The sequence below is a fragment of the Chelonoidis abingdonii genome, chromosome 21 (genome assembly GCF_003597395.2).
Source record: "Chelonoidis abingdonii isolate Lonesome George chromosome 21, CheloAbing_2.0, whole genome shotgun sequence".
Taxonomy (NCBI): domain Eukaryota; kingdom Metazoa; phylum Chordata; order Testudines; family Testudinidae; genus Chelonoidis; species Chelonoidis abingdonii.
This window is the reverse complement of record NC_133789.1, coordinates 6297454-6321035: the sequence shown is the minus strand read 5'-3', so window position 1 is coordinate 6321035 and position 23582 is coordinate 6297454. Positions and strand designations below refer to the sequence as shown.

The 23582-nt window shown below is 44.9% G+C and overlaps 2 protein-coding genes across 4 annotated transcripts; one reads left to right on the top strand and one right to left on the bottom strand.

Moving 5' to 3' along the window:
* The first annotated feature begins 652 nt into the window (after positions 1-652).
* SNF8 (SNF8 subunit of ESCRT-II) lies at positions 653-14068 on the top strand. Of its 3 annotated transcripts, XM_032791454.2 has the most exons (9): positions 653-784; positions 1696-1746; positions 4784-4922; positions 5521-5625; positions 7784-7856; positions 9139-9280; positions 9569-9643; positions 10359-10520; positions 13919-14068. In XM_032791454.2, exons 1-8 carry the CDS (start codon positions 731-733, stop codon positions 10494-10496), a joined length of 777 nt encoding a protein of 258 aa, XP_032647345.1. In that variant the 5' UTR covers positions 653-730; the 3' UTR covers positions 10497-10520; positions 13919-14068. The 3 variants fall into 3 exon arrangements, with proteins under 3 accessions (XP_032647345.1, XP_074915862.1, XP_074915863.1); XM_075059761.1 differs by lacking the exon at positions 13919-14068 and having other exon boundaries at positions 10359-11309; XM_075059762.1 differs by lacking the exons at positions 653-784; positions 4784-4922; positions 13919-14068 and having other exon boundaries at positions 1711-1746; positions 10359-11309.
* UBE2Z (ubiquitin conjugating enzyme E2 Z) lies at positions 10829-23463 on the bottom strand. Its single transcript, XM_032791458.2, is given in 8 exon segments — positions 10829-13195; positions 15393-15483; positions 16163-16275; positions 17150-17261; positions 18682-18869; positions 20570-20642; positions 23125-23369; positions 23371-23463. Coding segments are annotated over 8 exon segments (1086 nt in total). The 3' UTR covers positions 10829-13024.
* Positions 23464-23582: the final 119 nt, after the last annotated feature.

The following is a 23582-nucleotide window of genomic DNA, read 5'->3' as shown; positions in this document are numbered from 1 at the left end:
CAAGATTTTGGTAGGAAGTTGACCCTCAACATTTGGGTGGGGGTACAAATTGGTATGAGCCCCTCCCCCAGGATTTGGGGGGACAAATTGGTATGAGCCCCTCCTCCAGGATTTGGGTGTATGAGCCCCTCCCCCAGGATTTGGGGAGACAAATTGGTATGAGCCCCTCCTCCAGGATTTGGGTGTATGAGCCCCTCCTCCATGATTTGAGGGGACAAATTGGTATAAGCCCCTCCCCCAGGATTTGGGTGTATGAGCCCCTCCTCCATGATTTGGTGGGACAAATTGGTATAAGCCCCTCCCCTAGGATTTGGGGAGACAAATTGGTATAAGCCCCTCCCCCAGGATTTGGGTGTATGAGCCCCTCCTCCATGATTTGGGGGGACAAATTGGTATGAGCCCCTCCCCCAGGATTTCGGGCTACCAGGGGGTATTAGCCCCTCCCCCAGAATGTGGGGATACAAAGGGGTATTAGCACCCCCTCCCCCCCCCGGATTTTTGGTAGCAGGGGGATTAGCCCCACCCCTAGAATCGCGAGGAGGGGGAATGAACCCCCCGCGATAGGGCGCAGGCGCAGTGGCTGGGACGGTTAGCCCCACCCCTTTAGAATGGAGGAGCGGGAGGGAAGAAGTCACTTCCTGTCGCAGAGAGATGACGTTGCCCGCGGGCATTTCCGGTTTGGGAGCCCCCTGAGCGTTTCCCGGGAGCTGGGCGGTTCCCAGCCGCCGGGATGCACCGGCGGGGGGTGGGAGCGGGCGCCATCGCCAAGAGGAAGCTGGCAGAGGTGAGAGCCGGGGACGTGGCCCCCCACTCAGCCCGACCCCAGATCCCGGGGGGTCGAGACATCCCCCCGCGCACCCACATCCTCGGCAGGGGCTGAGCCCCCCCCATTTCGCCAGGGATCGTCCCAGATCCAGGGGGCCGAGTCCCTCCTGAGCCTGCACCGTCCTCTCGTATCCCGGACCCTGCGGGTGCTGAGTCCTATTTCTCCTCCATCCTGCGGAGGCTGAGACCCCCCCCTTCTTCAGATACAGGGGTGCCCAGTCCGCCCCTGCACCCAGATTCTGCAGAGGCTGAACACCCCCCGCCCATCTTAGCCGCCTTGCCCTGGACTTTGGAGGTGCTGAGCCCCATTCCTCCCACTCCATCCTGGAGAGGCTGAGCCTTTTTCCCCTCAAGCAGGGGGGTCTGAATTCGCCATCTCCAGATCCTTGGGGTGTTGAGAGTCTATACTCCCCTGCTCTAAACTCATCTGGGCCTGAGTACCCCTTTTGACAACTTAAACTCCACTGGTGTCGTCCTCCCTCCTCCCCTAGCAACTCTGAAACTACTGGTTCTTTTCTCCAAAGCAACTGGCTGTAGGACACCCCTGTCACCCAAACTAGGCATATCCTCTCTTGGTAGGTGGGGAGCACCTCTGGGGTGGGTTTTCTAGCTTAAAATACAGATGTACTGCAGAAATGGTGGTGGTACAGGTGGGGGACCCTGCAGAGGAGAAGTGGTCTCGGCCTATGTGGGACCGCTGAAAAACTTAAATAAAATGATTAGGGCAGGGATTTGGAGCAATCAGATTTTTTTAATTGCTCCGCTCTGGCTCCAGCTCTGGGCAAAAGCCTACTGGTCCGGGCTCCAGCTCCAGGCACAGCTCCAAAACCCTGGATTACAAGGTTTTTTTTTTTCCCCCCCCTCTCCTAGGCCAAATACAAGGAGCGAGGGACGGTTCTGGCTGAAGACCAGCTGGCTCAGGTGAGACACTGGCTCCAGGTTGTGTATGTAGGGACCATTGCTGGTATGCGGTGGACTTGAAAGTTGAAGGGATGTGAGGTTTTGCAGCATGCTCTGAAACTGGAGCTGTCCACCTATTTATTGTGGCTTGATGCGGTGATGGTGGTGGGAAAAACAAGAGTACTGCACCTGTTAGTTTTACCTGATTTTTAGGCTGGAAATCTGGAAGTCATGGATGACTGTGAATCCTCCTCCCACTTACGTTTTAGGGCCTGTCACACCAAGAACTATGCTTAGAACTTCCTTTTCAGTGTGCAGTAGGTAGGCCTTCCAGATCTCTGCCCCCACCCCTAAAACAACCCCAACAGTCTTTTCAGCTGGCTTTCCACCCCTTGTCTTGCCTCCTGTGTAAGGTTGGTACTTTCCTAGGAAAAACTAGTTTAGGGCAGGATGCAAGTGAATACTAGCTTAATACCAGTTTAAACTGGGAAGTGGAGAAAAATAATTGCTCCAGTGTCCAGCACGTTCAGCAAGCCCAGAACAAACCCTTTTCAAACTTTGGAAGATCCATTCAAAAGCTCAGTCTATCCAATACATCAGAGTTGGTCCATTACAGAACACTCCATGACCAAATGGACCTGAACTAGTAGGCTGCAAATCTGCCTGTTTCTGCTTACTTAATGCCTTAAGCCTAAACTCTGCATTATTGGCGTTTTCATATAATTGATTGTCTTTGGCTTTTGTTTATGTAATACTGAAATGAGTCATTACATATACAGCTTCCTTGAAGAAAATACTGAACCAAAATGTAAACAGACATTCTGTCGTTCAGTATTTCAATTACCGCTGTTATTATTGCACTCACGGCAGTTTTACTTATTATTTGTGCAACCTTAAATTAATCAGTGCATCAGTTGTCTTATGTAACCACAATTTGAATATGTAATGAAAACCAAGTGTACGTTAATGAAACCGTTTCTAAAATAGAAAATGCCTTAAACTGGGACTACTGTCCCCGAAAAAACTAGTTAAAAAAAAAAAAAAAGGTTTTTACCTGGTGAAAACTGTCCCTGGTAAATGCCATGCCATCCCTGCTCTGTTGTGGACTACTCAATTTTTTATGCCTGATTGTTTAAATATATATTTAAACAAACAAAGGATTCTGACTTCTCCTTATGTTTTTCCTGTGAGCAGTCTTCTGTTGTTATATCCTCCATCTAAGATCCCTATGGTCAATTGTCATCTTATTGTTTTTAAATGGCTCCAGAGGCAATCCTGGAAATTACAGACCGGTAAACCTAACTTTAATACCAGGAAAATTGGTTGAAACTGTAGTAAAGAACAGAATTATCAGACACCTAGATAAACACAATATGTTAGGGAAGAATCAATGTGGCTTTGGCAGTCGTGCCTCGCCAATCTATTAGAATTCTTTGAGGGTGTCGTCAAGCCTGTGGACAAGGATATTCCAGTGGATATAGTGTACTTGGACTTTTAGAAAGCCTTTGAAGTCTCTCACCAAAGGCTCGTAAGGAATCCTGGGATAAGGAGGAAGGTGCTCTCATGGATCAGTAACTGGTTAAAATATAAGAAACAAAGGGTAGGAATAAATGGTCAGTTTTCACAATGGAGCGGTAAATAGTGGGAGTCCCCTAAGGATCTGTACTGGGACCAAGGCAGTTCAATGTATTCATAAGTGATCTGGAAAAAGGGATAAACAGTGAGGTAGCAAAATTTGCAGACAGGACAAAATTACTCAAATAGTTATATCCAAAGCTGACTGCAAAGAGGTACAAAGGGATCTCACAAAACTGTCCGACTGGGCAACAAAATGACAGGTGAAATTCAATGTTGATAAATGCAAAGTAATGCACATTGGAAAACATCATCCCAACTATACGTACAAAATGTTGGGGTCTAAATTAGCTGTTACCACTCAAGAAAAAGATCTTGGAATCATTGTGGATAATTCTCTGAAGATAACAGCTCAAATGTGCAGTTACAGTCCAAAAAAATCAAGTGTTAGGAAAGGGCCAGATAAGTCAGAAAATACCAAATGCCACTATGTAAATGCATGGTATTCCCACACCGTGAAAACAGCATGCTGTTCTGGTTATCCCATCTCAAAAAAGATGTGTTAGAATTGGATAAAGTATCTACAGAGGCAACAGAAATGATATGGGGTATGGAACAGCTTCCATATGAGGAGATGTTAAAAACATTGGGACTGCTCACATCTTAGCAAAGAGATGATTAAGGAGCAATACGGTAGAACAGTGGTTCTCAGACTTTTGTACTGGTGACCTCTTTCACATAGCAAGCCTCTGAGTGTGGGCCCCCGCCCCTTATAAATGAAAAACACTTTTTAATATATAACACCATTATAAATGCTGGAGGCAAAGCAGGGGTTGGAATGGAGACTGACAGCTCGCAGCCCCCTCCATGTAATAACCTTGTGACCCCCCCCCGAGGGGCTCCCGACCCCCCAGTTTGAGAACCCTTGCAATAGAGGTCTATAAAATCATGAATGGGCTGTAGAAATTGAATAGGGAAGTGTTATTTATCTCTTCACATAACACAAGAACCGGGAGTCTCCCAATGAAATGAATAGGCAGCAGGTTTAAAATATACACAAGGAAGCACTTCACACAATGCACCGTCAGCCTGTGGAACTCATTGCTAGAGGATGTTGTGAAAGTCAGAAATATAAACCGGATTCAAAAAAGAATTAAGACTCCATGCTCTGGGTGTTCCTAAACCTCTGACTGCCAGAAGCTGGGAGTGGATGACAGGAGATGGGTCACCTGATTATTCCCATTCTGTCATTCCCTTTGAAGCATCTGGCACCGGCCTTTGTTGGAAGACAGGCTACTGGGCTAGATGGACCATTGGTCTTACCCAGTATGGCTGTTCTTGTGTCTGTGTAAGTTAAACAGGGACCTTGTCATGTTTTGTACCAGTGCCATGCTGTGCTTTTCTAAAGCCTTACTGTTTTATATAATGTTACAAAGCAAACGTTCAGTCATAGATGCTTCCCCTCTTCACTTGTCACTTACAGATGTCTAAGCAACTGGACATGTTTAAGACCAACTTAGAAGAGTTTGCCAGCAAACACAAGCAAGAGATTCGTAAAAATCCCCAGTTTCGGGTCCAGTTTCAGGACATGTGTGCAACTATCGGAGTGGATCCATTGGCATGTAAGGAATATGCTGGAGAGGTTTAATGCTGAATGTCGTGATTGAGTTTGGAGACGCATTGTATTGTCTTTGCTTGGTAAAATCTCTCATTGAAGTTGATAGGAGCTGTGCTGAGTAAAGATAGTGGGATTTGGTTCTTTGGGCCTGTAAACTGATAGGCTGTTTTGCCAGTCTGGGAAGGGAAGCAAGCACCAGGCCTAAGTCCTTTTAAGGGCCTTTCCGTTACGACGTGTTTTATTGTTTGAACAAAAAAGACATGAACAACCCAAAATAAAGCAACTCAGCTGACAAATCTGACTTTCTCTGGCTGACAGACTGGAGACTAAAAGGACACATCCTTATACATCTTGCCTACCCTGTGATAGGAAGAGCTCCCTTAACTCCTGGGCTGCTTGCATCACCTTATCACAGGGCCTAGTCCTGAAAACTCAGTCATAAGCACTGTACTGTGTAGAAAGTAGCCCTACTGCCATCAGTAAGGCTCAGAGTCCCCAAGGTATTCAGGAGCCTAAATACCTTGGAGGATTAGGCTGTTAATGAAGAACAGTCTTGACGCCTAATCTGACACACCCTCTTCCCCCCTCCCGCCCCTTTGCAGCTGGTAAAGGATTCTGGTCAGAGATGCTGGGAGTTGGAGACTTCTACTATGAGCTGGGTGTTCAGATTATTGAAGTTTGTCTGGCTCTGAAACACAGAAATGGAGGTGAGGACTTTACGTTTGCCTCTTGAGCACAGGAGCAAATACTGGCTTCCGCCAGTTGTGTGTTACAAGGTGCTTCTGGAAACCAAGCCACGCTTGGTAAGATGATCAGTGTGTGGTGTACTTTATTGGGTTTCAAAAAGTGCTGAGAAAATGGTTTTGGCTTTGTCTCCATTCCAATAATAATAATAAAAAAGGGTGGTTTAGTTTTTACAGTGAGGTAGCTAACACACTTGGCTTTTTTTCCTTAGAAAATCCATTGGAGGCAGGGTGGATAAAAATCAATGATTTAAAAAAAAAAAAAAAATCTGTGTGTTCCTCAAAAAGCATTTTATAAAAAACCATCTAAAGATAAGTTTAATTAAGATATCTCCTCGTGGAATAGGGATTAGAAATTCTAATTCTATAGTATGAGACAATATATTCATGTAATGTTTGAGAAGTTTTGTAAATGAGTTCAAATAGTTCATGGATTAGGGACCCAATCTTATGGGGTTCCAGGGTCTTCTGTATAGATTCTTTAGGTTAATCTTTCTATCTACCCAATGGGACTCAGTGCTCAGTCTAGAAGATATTATCAGAGATGCTTAGTTTTGCAGTTCTCAAACTGTGGATTTGTATCTCCAGAGATAACATGCTTAACAGCAAAAATGTTTTTTTGAGAAATAACAGACCTCAACTCTATTGTCCCTCTGCAAATTTGTGAACACAGTTTCAATCCCTTACCTCTCTCTACAACTGCAAAGCTTCAAAAAGTTCAATGAATAGAAGATTTTAGGGGGCAGAATAGATCTGGATAAGGAGAAGAGGTCTGGAGATAAATGTGAGACATGAGGGACGTATGCTTTTTTGTTAAATTATTATATGTTTGCTGTTGAAGAAAAAAATCCAGAATACTTAATGTTTTACTTAAATAAAACAATTTAAATGTCTGGTGGTGATCTCCTCCTAATACAGCATGGCAAGAAAATCCTCCAAATATTAATGATTAACCTGTTGAATTGGAGATAGTTCACCTCTCAATGACCTGATAAATAGCTGCTTCAATTACCTTTGTGAAATGAAATAACCAAACAATCATTCATTTTCTGATATAGCTGTAAAACTCATCTGAAAAGCTTTCAAAATAAATCACTGTTTAAAAATGTGAACCTTCTAATAATGAAACCTATGAGTTGTGAAGAATATGTATTAAAGTAATAACCAACAAGAATGCACTTTTATGTAGAAAACCATGATTAAATCGAGTCTTCCTGAGTAGTGATTTAAATCAAATCCACCCTGGTTGGAGGCAAAGCTCTGCAGCTTTTTGCTCCATGAGCTGAATTGTGGATGAGGTGTGATAGTGTTGCTGTTGCCTAGCTACAATGCAGTGAAAGCTACCTGCATGCAGTCACTATAGGATTTTATAGTGAAATAGCTAGTGTGTGTTAGTTGTTACAATGTAAACTTCACACCATTTTTAGCGGCAAAGATACCGCTTAACAATGCCATAAAATATGCCTGGTGAGCCTGTAGCAGTACATCAAGTTCATAGCAAAGATTGGAGGATTAGTAATTAATAAAAAATCAAACTATACATAGACACACATACAGAGGGGGGAAAAAAATGAATTTCTAGCCCACCATTGCTAAATAAATAAATGGACAAAACTCTTATTTTAAATAACTGGCCTGATATCCTGCCAAGTAAAAGTTAGACATACTTCTGACATCTAGAGTAAGCAACTTACTGTGCAAGGATTTATTGTAAGGTAACGTCATGTGTATGGCATCTGCTGTTAGTTTGTACTGCAATAGCAGCTAGCAGCCCCAGTTTTGGACCACAACTCTATGGTGGTAGGTGCTGGACAAACACAGAACAAAGAGACAAGAGGTTACAGTCCCTTTTTAGATTAAATTTAATGTGCCTGATCCATTAATGGGAGAAAACAGCAACTAACTCTGCAGTACTCTCAATCTGGGAATATAAATGTTTAGCTATTTAATATCCTGTCTAAAGCGGTGAAATTGAATACAGTGAAAAACAGATTAAAATGACTACGTAAATGAAAGGAACATGTAAGATAATGGCGAATGTGAAAAGGAATTTCAAGTGCTATATGATGCTACCAGAGGAACCTTTGCTCTGTATTAACATCACCTCCCTCATTTGTTCTAGGTCTCATAACCCTGGAGGAACTTCATCAGCAAGTGCTGAAGGGAAGAGGGAAGTTTGCCCAGGATGTCAGCCAGTGAGTAGCTGCTTGAACTGTTACAATCAAGGAGAGCCTGAAAACAGCATGAATAAAAAGTGACAGTTAATATAGGCAGGCGCCTGAAGGTTCTGCTGCTGCTCATATAACCCCAGATAGCTCCATAATAATAAGTCTGTCAGTAGTGAGTCCATAATTAAGGTTGCAAGCAATGCCCTATTATAAATGATATCCCTGCTGGAGGGGCCCAGCCCGGTTCCTGCCCCCTTCCCTCCTCTCAAGATTACATTATGCAAAATATTTTTAGGATAGCTTAGATACTCAGTTAAGAATCTGTATTTGCAAATCATACATTAAGACAAATTATGCTAAAGTCCTACAAGTGAAACATTAGCTCAGTCTGTATTGCAATGTAAACAGTCTGTACTTACATCAAGGAGAATTGACAGCCTAATTAAAAAAACCTTATATTTGACTTTGAGTTACTTAAGAGGACTGCTAAGATAGGGAAATCTGTATTTAGTATAAAGAACAGGAGTACTTGTGGCACCTTAGACTAACATTCATTTGAGCATAAGCTTTCATGGGCTTACAGACTAACACAGCTGCTACTCTGAAACCTGTATATAGTATGTTAAGTGTAACATAATGAAAATTAGATTCATACTTTTGTCACAGATTCACATGGACAGTGAAAATAGACTATTGCATTTCACTTTCTTCTCCTGCATTAGCAAGGTGTTACTGTCTACCAGTCCTCAACCTGCTAGGGAGTATTACTTGAACAAATAACAATTTCTACTGAACTTTCATTATTTCATCTTTCTTCTGCTTGGAGACCTTTCTGTTGATACAGTTTGCAAAAGGTTCTTACAGGATCTGAATTTTGGACTTGACCTTGTCTTTTCAATCTTTTATTTTGGCAATTTAGAGTTTAAGTTCACAGGACTTATATAATGAGTGTTCTAGACAGTTGTGGAATGAGTTCACTCAAACAGTTTTAGTGACCCTCTTGTGATCCTGTTGGAATCAGAGCACACCTTAAATGGAAGGAAGGCAAGCAATCTTTTCAGTTGCTGTTGCCTCTTGGTAAGTATGAATGAAAACAAACAAATAGCAGCTGACTTTTCAGAGATGCTTAGCATGAGAAGAAATTACTATAGCCACTCAACATGCAGGGCTGGCCTCTGCATTTCAGACCTTAACTTTGCCACTTGTACAGCTGTTGTCCCTTATTTACTACATTACTTAGCATCTGGTTCAACTGAAGAGCAAGCTTTTCTTTTAAAAAGTCTTTTATTCACTCCCACTGCCTCTTCAGGGATGATCTCCTCCGCGCTATCAAGAAGCTGAAAGTTCTGGGCAGTGGCTTTGGGATTATTCCTGTCGGAGGGACATATCTGATCCAGTCTGTACCAGCTGAACTGAACATGGATCACACAGTGGTTTTGCAGCTGGCCGAGGTAATGTGGCAAGAGATTCTTTAGTATAAGCTACCCCGAGGGGCCAAAGAGTACCCTTGAGACACTAGGGCAGGGTCCTTGGATAAGGAAGAGATGGTATGAAGAGTGTAAATTCTCATATGAGCAAGACCCTAAGGTCTCAGCTTGTAAAGATATGAACATATAGGCAAGTAGACATTCCAAAACATGGACTCTGTTATTAAGTCCTACTGCTTAGCAGACAATAAAGAGCTTTAACTGTGCACTGAAATTGCTGTCCTACAAAACACATTTTCCTTCTTATTCCAGAAAAAGGGGTATGTAACTGTCAGCGAGATCGAGTCCAGTTTAAAGTGGGAGATGGAACGTGCCAAGCATGTGCTGGTATGTATGTAGTCCTTGTGGGGTATGCTTGTTTGTAACCTACTACAATGGCATTTAATCCAACCATTTGCACTACCACATCCACCCTAATGGTAGGACACAGTAAAAACAGTTTAATCCCATCTAGTCTGTAAGACCAAACCAGGAAGAAAGTAAAATGGGTTCTTCACCCCTGTAGGACTCAGTGTGGCCAGGATGTGAGGTAGAATCCTCTTAATGGCAGATCCAGGCCTTTGATTGGTGCTGCTGTGAACTATGTACACACTTCACTCCTGCCACCCCTCATTTCCTGCCTTGGGCTTGGGGCTGCACCTTCCTTAGTTCTGTAAATCTTACTCACCAGCTCTGGCTTTGCTTCCATGGTTGTAGAATACACTTTGAACATAATCTTCATCTGTCCCCACCCAAGGCAGTATGTGGAGAGAATGGAGGTAACTGTAGTGAAGTGTTTCTGCAGTCAGTATAGCCACTTTCCCTTTAAATATTTGTAGTGGGTGAGAACACTTCCAGTAGTGGAAGTGGTGATCAGTTGTCTGAACTACAAGCAGCTAGGCTGAGTGGGGCAAAGGAAGCCCAGTCTAGTGCTAACTTGACTTTTCCTTCTCCTGCCTGTAGAATGCAGAAGTGGTTCTTGCATGCTTCCCCCACAGCTGATTTTTTTTGCAGATCCTTGTTTTCTCCATTCAGCTTCTGAGACTGTGGTCTGTTTTGACAGGAACACCTGCTGAAGGAAGGCATGGCTTGGCTTGACACACAAGCTCCAGGGGAATCTCAGTACTGGCTGCCAGCTCTCTTTACAGAACTTTACTCTCAGGAAATCACTCCAGAGGAAGCAAAGGAGGCAATACCCTGACTGTTAAGAGGAAAACACGGAGCTGTACGTATTCTCCCTGTGCTGTATTACTTGAAAGTTTGTTTAAACAAAGTCCCTAAGTTTATCCATTTAATTGGTCAAAATTATACATGTTTAACTTTAAATTTCCTTTGAATTGTACCAATCAGCAACCTTTACCATCAGTGTGACTTAAAGGGCTACTGTTCTAAACAGAACACTGGCAGGACGCAAGTGATTCTACCTCAAAGGGTAAATTCCACTTGAAGCTTTTATCAGCTGTGGAGACTAAACTGTTCCCACCAGCATCCCTGCTCAAGTCACTTTCCCCATGAAAAATACAATAGTCTAGATTCTGCCAAAACAAACTTTATTGCACAAAAAAATCTTATGTACAATTGTATATAAACAAGGTGTTTTATAGTGACTCTTGTGCATATATTTTCAAATCATTAGGTCTAAAATTCTGTCACTAAAACATGTCCGCCTAGAGCAGTCATTGAGGATTGTCACTTTGAAATGGAAATGTTCAGAAACAGCAGGATGGGTAACAGCGCTATAAAACTAATACGTTTACAGCCACAGTAAGGCATTGTGTGTGTGTGGATGGTAATGCCACATGCATCACATATGTATTTCTGAACGAGATCTGCCTTAAGGCATTAGAGGCCCAGCTCTAACCCATTTTAAAGTGGGGATACTATTGATTGATGGAAACAGTGAAATTTACAATGGGATTAAACAGAGGCATCACAGTAGCACAGCTCATGACTTTTCATACAGATATGCCTCCATGAAACCTTATCAAGGAATAAACTGCTGTATTTACTTCCATCTGGAGTGTCCTATGTGAGTTTCCCTTCAGAGAAGATAGGGTTCTATTCTAAACCATACCAATGACAGACCCAAGGTGAGATTTTGTTTGAGGGGAAAAAAAAAGTTGTTGGAAACATTCCTGAATTCAAGGTGCCATTTAACATCTTTCAACTTCAAGGCTACTTACGCAGCAGGAGGCAGGCTTCTGAAAGTTTACAATAGTTGATATTCTACTTAAAGAATCTGTTTTGAAAATAATTCACCAACACATGGGACATTGAAAACAACTGCAATTTGATCTACAAAAAAAAGACAATTTTTTTTTTAGAACAACGTTACCTGGCCTGAAGTTTCTTTCCATGCCACACTAAATCGAAGAAAGGATTACAGCAAAGAGGAATTGGGGGGGGAGGGAGGGAGGGAGGAAGGTTGATGCACCATCCTATGTGCTCAACTTTTAATCAATGCTCTTGTAAAACAAGATTAAGCCCTTCATCTGGAGAGCATTTTACCACCCAGTTTGGTGATTTTATTTTGTTACCAAATCAGGCTTATCTGCCTGCTTGACCTTAGTATGTTTCATCTCCATGCCCCTTACTTTAAATACATCTTTGATGTAATGGCACGTGCAGCCAGACGACACCTGCCCAAGAGGTATGAATTGCTCAAAAAGGAGACTCTGCTGTTAAAGGTTTGATCCTTCTAAGAAATAGTTTTACCACTGGCCAAGTTTGGCAAGGGAATGTTCTGCTGCTATTGACATTTGCTCCTCCCCTTCTCTGTAGGACTCCATCAGAAGTTAGCTTCCTGCTTACAAATGTCCCTTATCCTAGCATTCAAATTTGGCCTAGATCAAAATATTAACAGAAAAAGAAAAAAAAAAAAGTTGACTTCAGGGGCTGAAAGCAAACAGCACTTCCATTTAGAAGAGCTAAAGTAGAACATGTCAGCTCCAATCAAGATCATAAAAAAAACAAAAGCCTTGGTGTGTGTGTGGGGGTTGTTTTAAAAGAACCAGTGATTCTCTCTCCAGTGTTTCCAAGGTAAAAGCATCTGCTCTTGATTTATAAGCTTTTACAGTTTGCATCCATTTCTTCCCCCCCACTTCCACCTAAAGTTCAGCCAGCAAAAGCCACCCAGGGACTGGATGAAGCTTTCAGAAAGAAAGCTAGACTCACCCTGTTTATCTTTGGTCTGTCTAGAAGAGATATCAGTAGGTAGATGGGCTTATGCAGAGCACTGGGCCCCACCTCTCCCCAGACAGAAGTTAACCCCGGGCAAGCAGCAAGTGGACCCCTTAGTATTACCGACTCCACCCAAGTGCTCTTACAGCTCTGGTCCTTGGGAGTTCAGCATGGCCAGAGGGAAGGGCACACACTGGCTATTTAAGAACAGAAAAGCTGTAAAACGGACTTGCATTCTACATCTCATTATTTTAATCCAATGAAGAAAAAAAAAAGCCACCTGGTATAAGTGTTTCCAAAATAACCTGATGCCACATGCTCCAGCTTTCTAGCATAGGAAGTACCTTTTCGAGTAGCCTGTCACAAGCTTGGCTTTGTCTACCATGAAGTCCTCTTGTTCGGTATCCACCAGAGCATTAAAGGAGACAGAAGACCTCTTCCAGCTCTAGCCACTCTGGGATTGGCTTGGTTCTCAAGTCTGTCAGGGGTAATTCTAGAGTTCGAAGACAGAACCATCCCCAGGATTGGGTTTCTCACTTAGAGAGACCTCTAAGCCTTGGAGCTCCCTTGAGTGTCCGTCTCTGTCTCCGAGGAGCTGCTGTCAGAGTCTATTTCTACATTCTCCTGCTGGTGTTTCTCTTGCACCTTCAGCCGAATTCCTTGCAAACGGATTAATAGGGACTGATAGTCAAAGTGGCCTCGTTTCTCACCAAAGGGATCCTGGGGGGAAACATGTAAGATTTAGAGACACTTGTACGGTGCCAGAGTACATCACACTCTATGCGGCATCTATGAAATACACCCACTGCAAGGCGAGACACTTTGGCCAAAGACGCTGGTTAAACCTCTCTCTGCCACTGTGTTAGGGGTTTGTCAGTGTCAAAGCAGAGCATATGGGACCTTGGCTCTTTTAAATGCTCTCATCTGAAAAACCCAGGCAAAATAAACTGGAGGGAACTTAATTTACCTTCCACAGCCGGATGAAAGCTTGAGTGGACACTGGCTGGATTTGAACCAGTTTCAAAGAACTGATGAATTGATCTCAGGCAGGAGGGAGTGACAGTCTCAGTAGGAAAGACTACAGACTTAGTTACTAACACCTCACGTACTGCTACAGAGGCTTTATAAAGGAAGGCAAGTATCATTATCCCCATTTTACAGATGGGGAAACTGAGGCACACAAGTGACCAGACTTGCCTACAGTCACTCACAGCAGCGAACAGGGAAGAGAGATTTAGCTCCTACTCTCTCACCCTGACAGAGCGACTGGGAGGAAGCTTCCACTGTACCTGCTCTGGGATAAATAGGATGACTTTAGACTCCAAAACCGAAAAGCCAGCTTCTTTCCTAAACACTATGCTAATGTGGGGAAGCTGACGACGACACTGAGCCCAACATTTTGGAATGGCTTCGTTTTCACACAGTTTATTCTTTTATCTACAGTTCATCTAATGAAGTGCCTATGCTACAATTTACGACAGGGATGGGAACACAGCAATTGCGACCACTGTAAGACCAGCACTGTTTGTGTACAGCACCTAGGTGCTACAGTAATAAACTGAACCTCTGCTCCTTGCAGCTGCAGCAGTTATGACCGTAGAATGTGATTGGTGCTATTCCTGAATAACCCCTCAAGTCGTGTGGTTTTACAATAGAGCCTCTAGTCGCTGTACTAAAGATTTCAAGTGATGGGAGTCAGACAGTGTTGCCTGGTGGCACTATTCAGTCCAAACCCAAGCGGTCTGCTTTTGTCAAGCTCTAATTTTATGGATTATGGGACTGTTTGTTGACAGTAAGGGCATGGGTAGACACTAGGTGGTAAAATTAACCACCTCCCTCTTTCATCAATGGCGATATCTTTAAATGAGCAGACGGGAGATAGCTGATTAGAAGCTTCTTCTGTTCTAGTCATACCAAAATATCTTAGCAATCAGCAGTAGGGAAAAAAACTTTTTTTCTGATGAGGGGCTCAGGAGCAGTGCTAGGAAAAGCTCAATGGCTTGTACTGGGTCTGCGAAATCAATAGAAATTGAAGGCACTTGGCACCTCAAGGGACCGAGCCTCAGCAAAGCACCTTTGAGTCCACACTTAGGCTAGCGCAGATAAAAATTAAGAGTTACCAGCTGGTTCTCAGGATTGGAGAGTGGGAAGAAACCTCTCCGACTTGCCAGGCTTGTATTGCATAATTACTAAGTAACATAACGACGGGGCTCTGAAGAAGAGATTAACAGCATCGCAGGAATTTTAGGATGTCCTCTAAAGTACCCAAAATAGCCAGAGCCAGCAGAAAAACACCAGCTAGCTACACCTTTGACGGGACATAGGAACTGTCCTACTGGAATCACACCATTGTCCAACTGGTGGTGGTAGTTTCCTATTCTCTCAGCATGAGTCCAAGGATAGACCAGCGGTTCTCAACCTATTTACCCATTGTGGGCCGCATCCAATACTACCTGTATGGCCCTGATCCACATGAAGAGGAAATACAAGCACATTTAAGCTGGTGTATTCCCCCGCTTTCAGGGGAAACTTTCAAATGAAGTACAGTTAGCACCAACAGAAAATTAAGTAGACACTTAGTACACTGTTTTTCCTCTAACACAAACAACAGGAATTTCTCATAGCCTTATTTCATGGCTGATGCGAAATCAAAGCACGTGTCTGGAGAGAATTTAAGAAATTCTATCCTTCAATGAACTCCCATTCTCCTCCCTCCTAAAGTAGCCATGTCAAGAGGCAGCCTGATTACCTCCTTCAGCCAAAGTAGCCAGGATAAAGAGCAGTGGCCCCATCTCAGCAAGCAGACATCACTTCACACCACATAGCTGGCACATCAACACTTTCATTTCTTACAACCTAACAGGTCATTAAACTGTGCCCTTCTAATTAAGTCATGGCATGGTTGCCAGCTGCTTACCTGCATTGTCTGTCCTTGGAGGTGAAGCCTCTCTTTGCACGCACCCTCGTAGAAGTCAAAGTATTCCATGAAAGATTTCTCCATAACACCCCTGGAACACCACAAAAGAGCACAGGGTCAATGCAGGATGAGCGAGCATTTAAGCAATGGTCTCATCACCTCCTGGCCCCATGAGACTCCATTCAGTTAAGCAAACCTGTCATTCATCTAATCCACAACACTCCATGTATGTCTTAAAAATTTACGAGGATGATCCAAGCATTCAAAAAATCTGTCCTGTCAACTGAGGCAACCATTCTGCTGCTCAGCAGAACCTCAGACACGTGGGGTTTGCATTAACTTTGTGTCACTGCCCTGACTGAATCACAACGTACAGGAACAAGAGTATGCAGGAGAGGAGGTCATATAGCAACTGGATGTACAGTGAGACAAAAGCAGGGCAGGGAACAGGTACAGGGGGCTGTATAATTATAATACTCGATACACATCAGGAACAATTAGCCATCCACCCGTGCAAGACAGGGACACGTCATTCCCCTTTACAATATGGGAACGAGAACAGAGGGGTTTAGTGGTGACACAGCTAGGGCTGGAACTCAGGAGTTCAGAAACACCAAGATAAGAGTTCCAACGTACACTGCCCCTTCAACAGAGATCCAGCCCTTAACAGTGACTCAGCAAGTAAACATGAAGCATATAGAAGCGCCCAGTTAAAGCGGACCCTGACTGTTCAGAGCGAGGTGGGGCCACTCCTCATCACCATTACCTACCGTAAAGGCTCAGGACAGGGACACTTTCCTTCCAGCATGTCGCACACAGCTACTCGGATGGTCTCATGCCGAATGCACTCATTATAGTTCTTACTATCCCCAGGGTGCCTCTCCTGTAAACGTAAATTGCTCTACTGAGTCCAGTGCGGTGTGAATGGCTATTATCCCTTCCCCTCCCCTCGGGCCATAAGGATTTCACACAGCAGCGAACTCTCCTCAGATCTGCCTGCTCAAAGTACAGTGATCTAATTTATGCTGAAAAGCTGGTAAGAGATTCCACATGTTCCCAGAGCACAGGATTTGGGTAGCTGAGGAGATGGATCAACTCAGCTAGAGCCAGCACAAGTCTCTCTCTCTCTGGGACTGAAGGCCAAGATAACTTGAGCAGTTTGGTTCATGTAGTACATAAACAATACATCCCAGGGAAGCCATTTACTGTCAGCAGAGATTGGCAGAACTAGGAAAAAACCCTGCAGATATAGTCAGTTTCCTGTAGGTTTCCAGTTAATTCCACTACCTTACTTATAATGTAAATTACAATGGGATCTATGGCATTTTTTAACCCATGCTCTGTGTATTTAAGCCAGGTGACCATTAGCCGTGACAGGATATTCCACCATACAAATCTCAAAAGGAATTACAAACATTTGAGCTCTTCTGCAAGTCAGGCAGCATCATATCCATTTTATAGGTGGGGTAAATTGGGGCTTGGCACAGTTAACAGATTACTCAAGGTCACAGCAACTCAGCAGCAAAGAATGAAACAGAAAGCAGGAATGTTCCAGTTCTCTAACTACTAGACAACACTGCCTTTTGCCCATAAGTATACACTTCAGCTACCATCGCTTGCATAGCCCCGGGATGACTAATTGTCTCTCTGCAAAAGGGAATTCACAGTTGGAGTGGTGGGGGGGGGGGGGACGATGATGACACAGGAGTCAAGTCATTTCAGAACTGGAGTAAACTGTGCTCAATCAGATCTATTACCTGCTCAAAGCCAGGTTCGTTGTGATAGGGGTTCTCAGTCATCAGAGACTGTATGGAGATGAGGACTGAAGAGATACTCTGTGCTGGGCTCCAAGCAGGACCAGTCCAAGTGCTGAAACATCATAAACATAGGAATGTATTTAAACACAAGACCTACAATATGATGCAGTGACCTCCCCTTTCACCATTACCACTCTCAAAGTCAACAAACCCCAGTTTAGGAAATCAGAAAAAGCTAAGAAGGGACTACCCAGAAGGGGAAGTGGACAAGAAAAACAGGGAGCCCAGAAGAGTCCCCAGTGATCTGCAGTGTTCAGAAGCTTTTATGGGTGAAGTTAGTGTTAGAGTTAGAATACTCAGGCAGACTTTCCCATTGCGGTAGAAGTTGGGGTTAAACCTCACTGTGTTATTTCACATGTAGGGGTGCGCATCCCTTTTTGCAGAGGGACACTGCTAGAAGACGACTCTGCATTAGCCGCCCTTAACCCTTTTGCTATAGATCCTCTCTCTCCTCCCCCAGGAATGGCAGCATTTCAAAAGAAGGATGCACCTGGCACATGAGATGCTTTCAAATCCTTTCATTTTTACTGCTTCCTTTCCCTCCACCTCCCTCTGCCTTTCAGTTTGATGCACATCCCAAGAGTTTGAGGTGGTCTGCCTAACCAAATGCCTCCCGCTTCAAACCCACCCCCTTCCTTCACATCAATAATCTTCCTTCAACCGTTGTTCTGGGTTTGCTCGAATTTAGACCCCAATCCCGAGAGACAAGGAGTATCTGCACCTTGCATTGGCTTCACGCCGAGCTGCACAGTGCTCAGTGGCACCCAAGATCATGCCCTTACATTGTTAACGTGTCAGGGATGGGCTGATGCCTTTGCAGGATTGAGACCATCAATACGTGTCCTTTAAGCACAGTAGTCCAGTTGAGGCTAATGGGACTGCTCACCTGCTTAAAATTGAGCATCTGCAGAACTGGAGCCTAAGTTTGTAAAAGCACTGTTTGAATAGGCAGTGCTCTACTGGGGACTTAAAATAATTATACTACTCATGGTTTTGCGCCAAGCACAGGCGGAAGCAGAAAAGCAGTTAAACAGCTTTCCAGGGAGTTCTTAGTGGCTTTTTTTTTAAATTTCTATTTTCTTTTTAAAAACCACACATGCACGGGAAATTAAAACCGCAAAAATCTACATTCAAGCAACAATAAGGGTCGGCCTTCAAACCACAAAAGCAGAAGAAATGCAAAAGTTCAGGCCAAAACTCTATGGTGGGACTGGGAGAGAGGAACAGTGTTGTGCTACTTAGCCACAATGGCATGAGAGAACAGAATTTCCGTCCTGGCTTTTGAAGGTTCAAAGAAAGTCAGTCGTATTTTAGCTACATTTTGGCAGCGTTAAGGCCTCCATTGTACAAGTGACTTCATGCATATGTCACTGCAGGATTGGGACCTAAATATGCAAAGAGGGGGACATACTGCAGAACTGCCTGCAGCAAACTCCTGGCTTCCCCTTGAAACAGCTGAAGTCTCCTCTTACCCTAGAATACTCAGGCAGACTTTCCCATTGCGGTAGAAGTTGGGGTTAAACCTCACTGTGTTATTCCCTGTTGTCATCAGTTTGACCCTTGGTGGATGGATGGGATAATCTGGAGGACAGCGAAACAGGAACAAGAAGAAACCCCCTTCATAAGGCGTGTCAAATGGGCCTGTGATCAATGCATGAATCTGCAAAACAAAAGCCCATCTTGCGCACCACTTCAAAATTGCGCAGCACGGTGAAATTCTCAACAAAACCAAACAAGTGCAAGGAATCCCGACACAGACCAGGCTTCTCTCACAAGCACGTCATACACGGTCCACTCTTTCCCCTCCCTGCCAGACTCACTCATACCCTGAGCCACTGCTTCACATCTCTGCCACACCCGTGCCTACGTAGCCGTTTTTACAAAGGGGCCGCGGCAGCCGCACGTCTCGCACACTTGCACATACATCCGCTCCACGTCTGCACAGCCGAACGCAGAGTAAACAGTAGTTCATCGGAAGAGCTCGACTTTTCAAAAGTTACAGGATTTAAAAACAAAAAGCCATTAAGAAAAAATAATATTCACTGCCTATTTCCATCCCCAACGCTTTATTTTCCAACTTCTGAATTTCCACCAGCAAGAGGATTTTGCTTGGCTTGAAGATACTGCACTGATTTGTACTTAAACGGATCACTAACTTTCCTCAGCCAGGACCTAAGGTTAGGGGCACATTCTCTCCTCACCATAAAGTTACCTCTGAAAATCCTGATCGCATACAGGTGAAACTACTCCTCCAAAGCTATTAGCTGAGCATTATTATTTCCTTCCGTGCTTTTTCAAATGTGATCACTTGATCTATTTTAAATGCTTTTTAACTCCATGATTTGCAAGAAGATGCCAATACTAAGACGCTCTAGGACACGGTCAATGATATAATGCGTTGTTGGAAAACGTGTGTGTATTTTCAGCTTCCAGCATCAATTTGGGCCAAAGTTATGATTAAAATACTGAGTGTATGCTCGAAATTTGGAGTATTCTTGTATATAGGAATTCTCTCAACTATTCCCTTGCAGTATCTTAAAACCCAAAGGCCTCAAATTCAACCAAGAGTTAGTGCTGGTGGAACCTGGAAGTGGAAACTTTGTTGGAGAGGTGGGAAAAGCTTGCAACAGGAAAAGACGAGGCAACTTCTCATCCACTATGAGTCTCCCAGGAAACCAGTGCAGCCCAAAGAGTGGATGTCACACGGAGGCTGGGAGATGCACAGCATCAAATGCATCCTGTCAGCAGCCATTGTCTGCAAACTTACTAGGGTATCCTGACTGTAGTGTGACACTTAGCAGAAACTACATGACAGGCTTCTCCCAAGAACACCTCCACTGGGGCACAGGGATGCAGGCTAGCACAGGGAGTGTAAGTTACACCTCTCTGCATCAGCTTGGGTGTGAATCATGGCCAACAGGGTCACTAATCTGAAGTTTCTGATGCATCTGACTACCACATTTACCATCCCCAGCTTCCCATATCCAGTAGCTCACAGTGGAGTCAGCTCTTCCTCAAACATTTCCACTGATTGTTTTCAAGCATTGGCAGCACGAAGCCAGAAGGATCGGTGCTTTACCAAGTCACATGGCCATGGAGGCGCTACTTCACAAAGGTTTCTCACTTCACAAAGCCAGCTTCCTTGAAAGCCTCTTCCAGTTTTAAACACAACCCCTTCCCACTGTCCCCAGGAAAATTTAAGCTACTTTATTCTTTTACAACCTTTTGAGGATGCTCTAGGAGATGCTTACCCACCTCAACATGATATTGACAAGCCTTATATGGACTAAATCTTAAAGTAGCCAGCAAAACAAAATACACAGAAGGGGAAAGTTGGATCAGTTCTGGATATTCACTTACCTTAGTCATATCATGGGGATCAGGCACAACAAACATTCCAGGGGGTGGTTCCTTATAAATGGACATGATATCCCTGAAGAAAAACAAAACAGGAATTAGCCATTTTCTCCCTCGGGGTCCAGCCCAATCCAAGGAACAGAACAGAGTATGAGAGAGAGTGCACGCAAAAGGGTGTATTTTAAGAAGTAAACCTGTTACTGAAAGCATTTATTTTGTTGCTGTTTCATTGTTTTCTGGCTAAGCTGTTCCTGCTTATCCAGAAGAAGAGCTGGAGGAGATAAGGAGTGCACACGCTCTCAAAATATGTAACAAAAGAGATATGGAATCAGATACAACTCATCGCGAGTTGGGGACATACAGCAGCACTCCACCTCTAACAGAGGAAGAGCTCCTCCCAGCGTTGACCCGAGTTGCACACAGCCACAAAAGAATTTTCAAAAAGCCTTCCTGATTGTAAAGAAAACTGAGCTGAGCTAAAGTTTCAGCAGTATGACTAAGCAGGTGAAACTTCTGAAGTGACAGGAGAACCTCATCTTCTTACAAAGTATTATTAAGTTTGTGCTATCATCCATTTGGACTGGAAACATAGTTTGTACCATCTTATGGTGAAGTTATAGGAGTTTTGTAACCGGCAGTAGAACAAGGATACGCAATCATTTGGCAAGCAGTGATATTGGTGATGAGGGAAAAGGAAGAACCTATTGACATAATGCCAGTATTTAAAACAATATGTTGTTGTATTGTTATAAAGTTGATCAACACTCCAGACCTAATGTAAGCAATCCTTTTACATGCAGCCTCTAATACTGCAGTTAGAGGAGAAACAGCTGAATTGATCAATTAGCACCACTCAGGCAAATGAAAGAACAGGGTTATGGGTGGGCCAGTAATGAACACCTTATAATTCAATCTAGGAACACAAGAAACCCATTCCCCTATTAATCTAATACAAAACTCCTAATTTGCAGATGCACAGAGACATTGGGTTTCAGATCACTCACTGGAAGACAGCCAGCACAATAGATTAAGTAGAGGTAGTTTTAGTCAGGTGAGGCATCTTATATTGAATGCACAGGACAGAATCAAGAGATTAAAATGCTACTCTTGTCTGACACAGCTTCATCGTTAACCTCGGGGAAGTCGCTTTGCCTCTCTTGTATGCACCTGTAAAATGCAGTTGTGAGGCTGAATTCAATGTATGGGCTTTGAGATCCTTGCATGGAAGGGGCAAAACATATGCTCTGTTGAGTTGTATGAAGTCATATTTTCCTAGCCACTGGTAGCAGCAAGAATGGTTTAACCAGGTGAGGGACTAAGGGGGGAATTAACAGAAAATTCCCCCATTAAAATGATAAATGAAATAGACTGTGGCAGTTTTAGCAAGAAGCTGCTGATCCACATGAATTGCCAAATTTCAGTGGTGGATAATTTATTTTGTCTCCTACATTTACCTGGAAGTTTCATGTGCACATGGGATGCTTCATTTCCTGTGCTGTACAGCACTGCTGCACATGGAGAACAGCTATCACATTCCACCTGAGAAGTGGATACATAATCTTACATGGATACAGCCTGCAAATCACTTTGGGATCCTTCTGGCTGAAAAGTGCTTTATAAATACAAAGTGGCATTAGCATGCTGGCTCTAGAGCAGCAGCAGGCAGCTGACAGTAGATGTGTTAACAAAGCCAGAGGGAATCTAAAGCATTTTGATGCACAGAACATTCTCCTAACACTGGGGAAGCCTACTAAAACCTAGAGAGCTGCAGATACCTCTGGGGACAAGACCAAAGGGGGGATGAGTGAGGTAGCCCCACACTCCATTGTGGAAAGCTGTAAGTGCTGGAGCATGAAGAAATGCATCCAGTACCCTAGGATATATAGGTGCCTCAATAGGTGACTTCAGGCCATAGAGCAGAACAACATGGAAGAGTTTGTCCTGTTCCTAGCACAAATGCTGATGACATCCATGCCGTATAGGCTATCTAGGTGGTTAGGGCCCACTCCACATACACAGGCGGATGAGACAATGTGTGTTGGTAATGCAAAGCCTATAACTCTAGGCTCAAAGAGTAAGAAGGTGGAAGAGATCACAAGAGGTCAGGGAAATATTTGTATTCGTTTTAGAAAAAGGGGGAAGGCCCCATGCACAGACAAACGGCTCTTTTCGGGGGATCCCAAATAGAGCAACTAGTTATTACCATGAGGGGGCATTTACTCAGAGGCGATTTCGCCAGAGAAGTCCTTGGCTATCCCAGCAACGCCAGGCGGGGGGAGGCCGGCAGGAAGAGAAATGACCGCGACACTGGGGTGGGGGGGAGTCATGGGATCCCCAGCTGGCACGCGGGGTGCTGGCTGGGCCGGGAGCAGGGAAGACACCACGCGAACGGGGGATTCCCCACCGGGGGCCCCGGCGTTGGGGCGCGCTATCCCGGGGCAGGGACCCCTGGGAGGCGGGGGTTGTAGTTACAGACACCCTCCCACCCAGGGCGGGCAGGCCCGTGGGGTCCCCGGCTCGACCCGCAGCAGGCAGCCGGGGCCGGCCCGCTCGCTCACCGTTTGATCCGCAGCAGGCAGGCCGGGCTCGGCCTCTCGCTGTCCCAGTCGCCGCTCACCGTGGGGTCCCAGAAGGCGGAGTGCGTGAGCAGCGCGGCCCCGGCCGCAGCGGCGGCGGCCGCGGGCAGCCCGGCTGAGCGACGGAGGGGCCCGCCCTCCGGGGGCTTCCGGCCCGCGGGGGGCCCCGAACCCGCCACGCGGCCATCAGCCTCGGCTGGGATGAACAGCCCGGGCTGCCCGCTCCCCCGCCGCCCCGGGTCCCGCCGGGACCCCGCCGCTAGTGGCGGCCGCCAGCACCGCCGCCGCGGCCGCCTCCTCCGCTGCCGGACTCTCCGCCATTCTCCGCTGCCCGTGCCCAGCCTGGGAGAGCGCAGCTTCCGGGACTCCACACCAGCGAGTCCGCCGGCCAGAGCGGCCCTCACCCCCGCTCCTCCACCACCGATTCCGGGCCAGAGCGT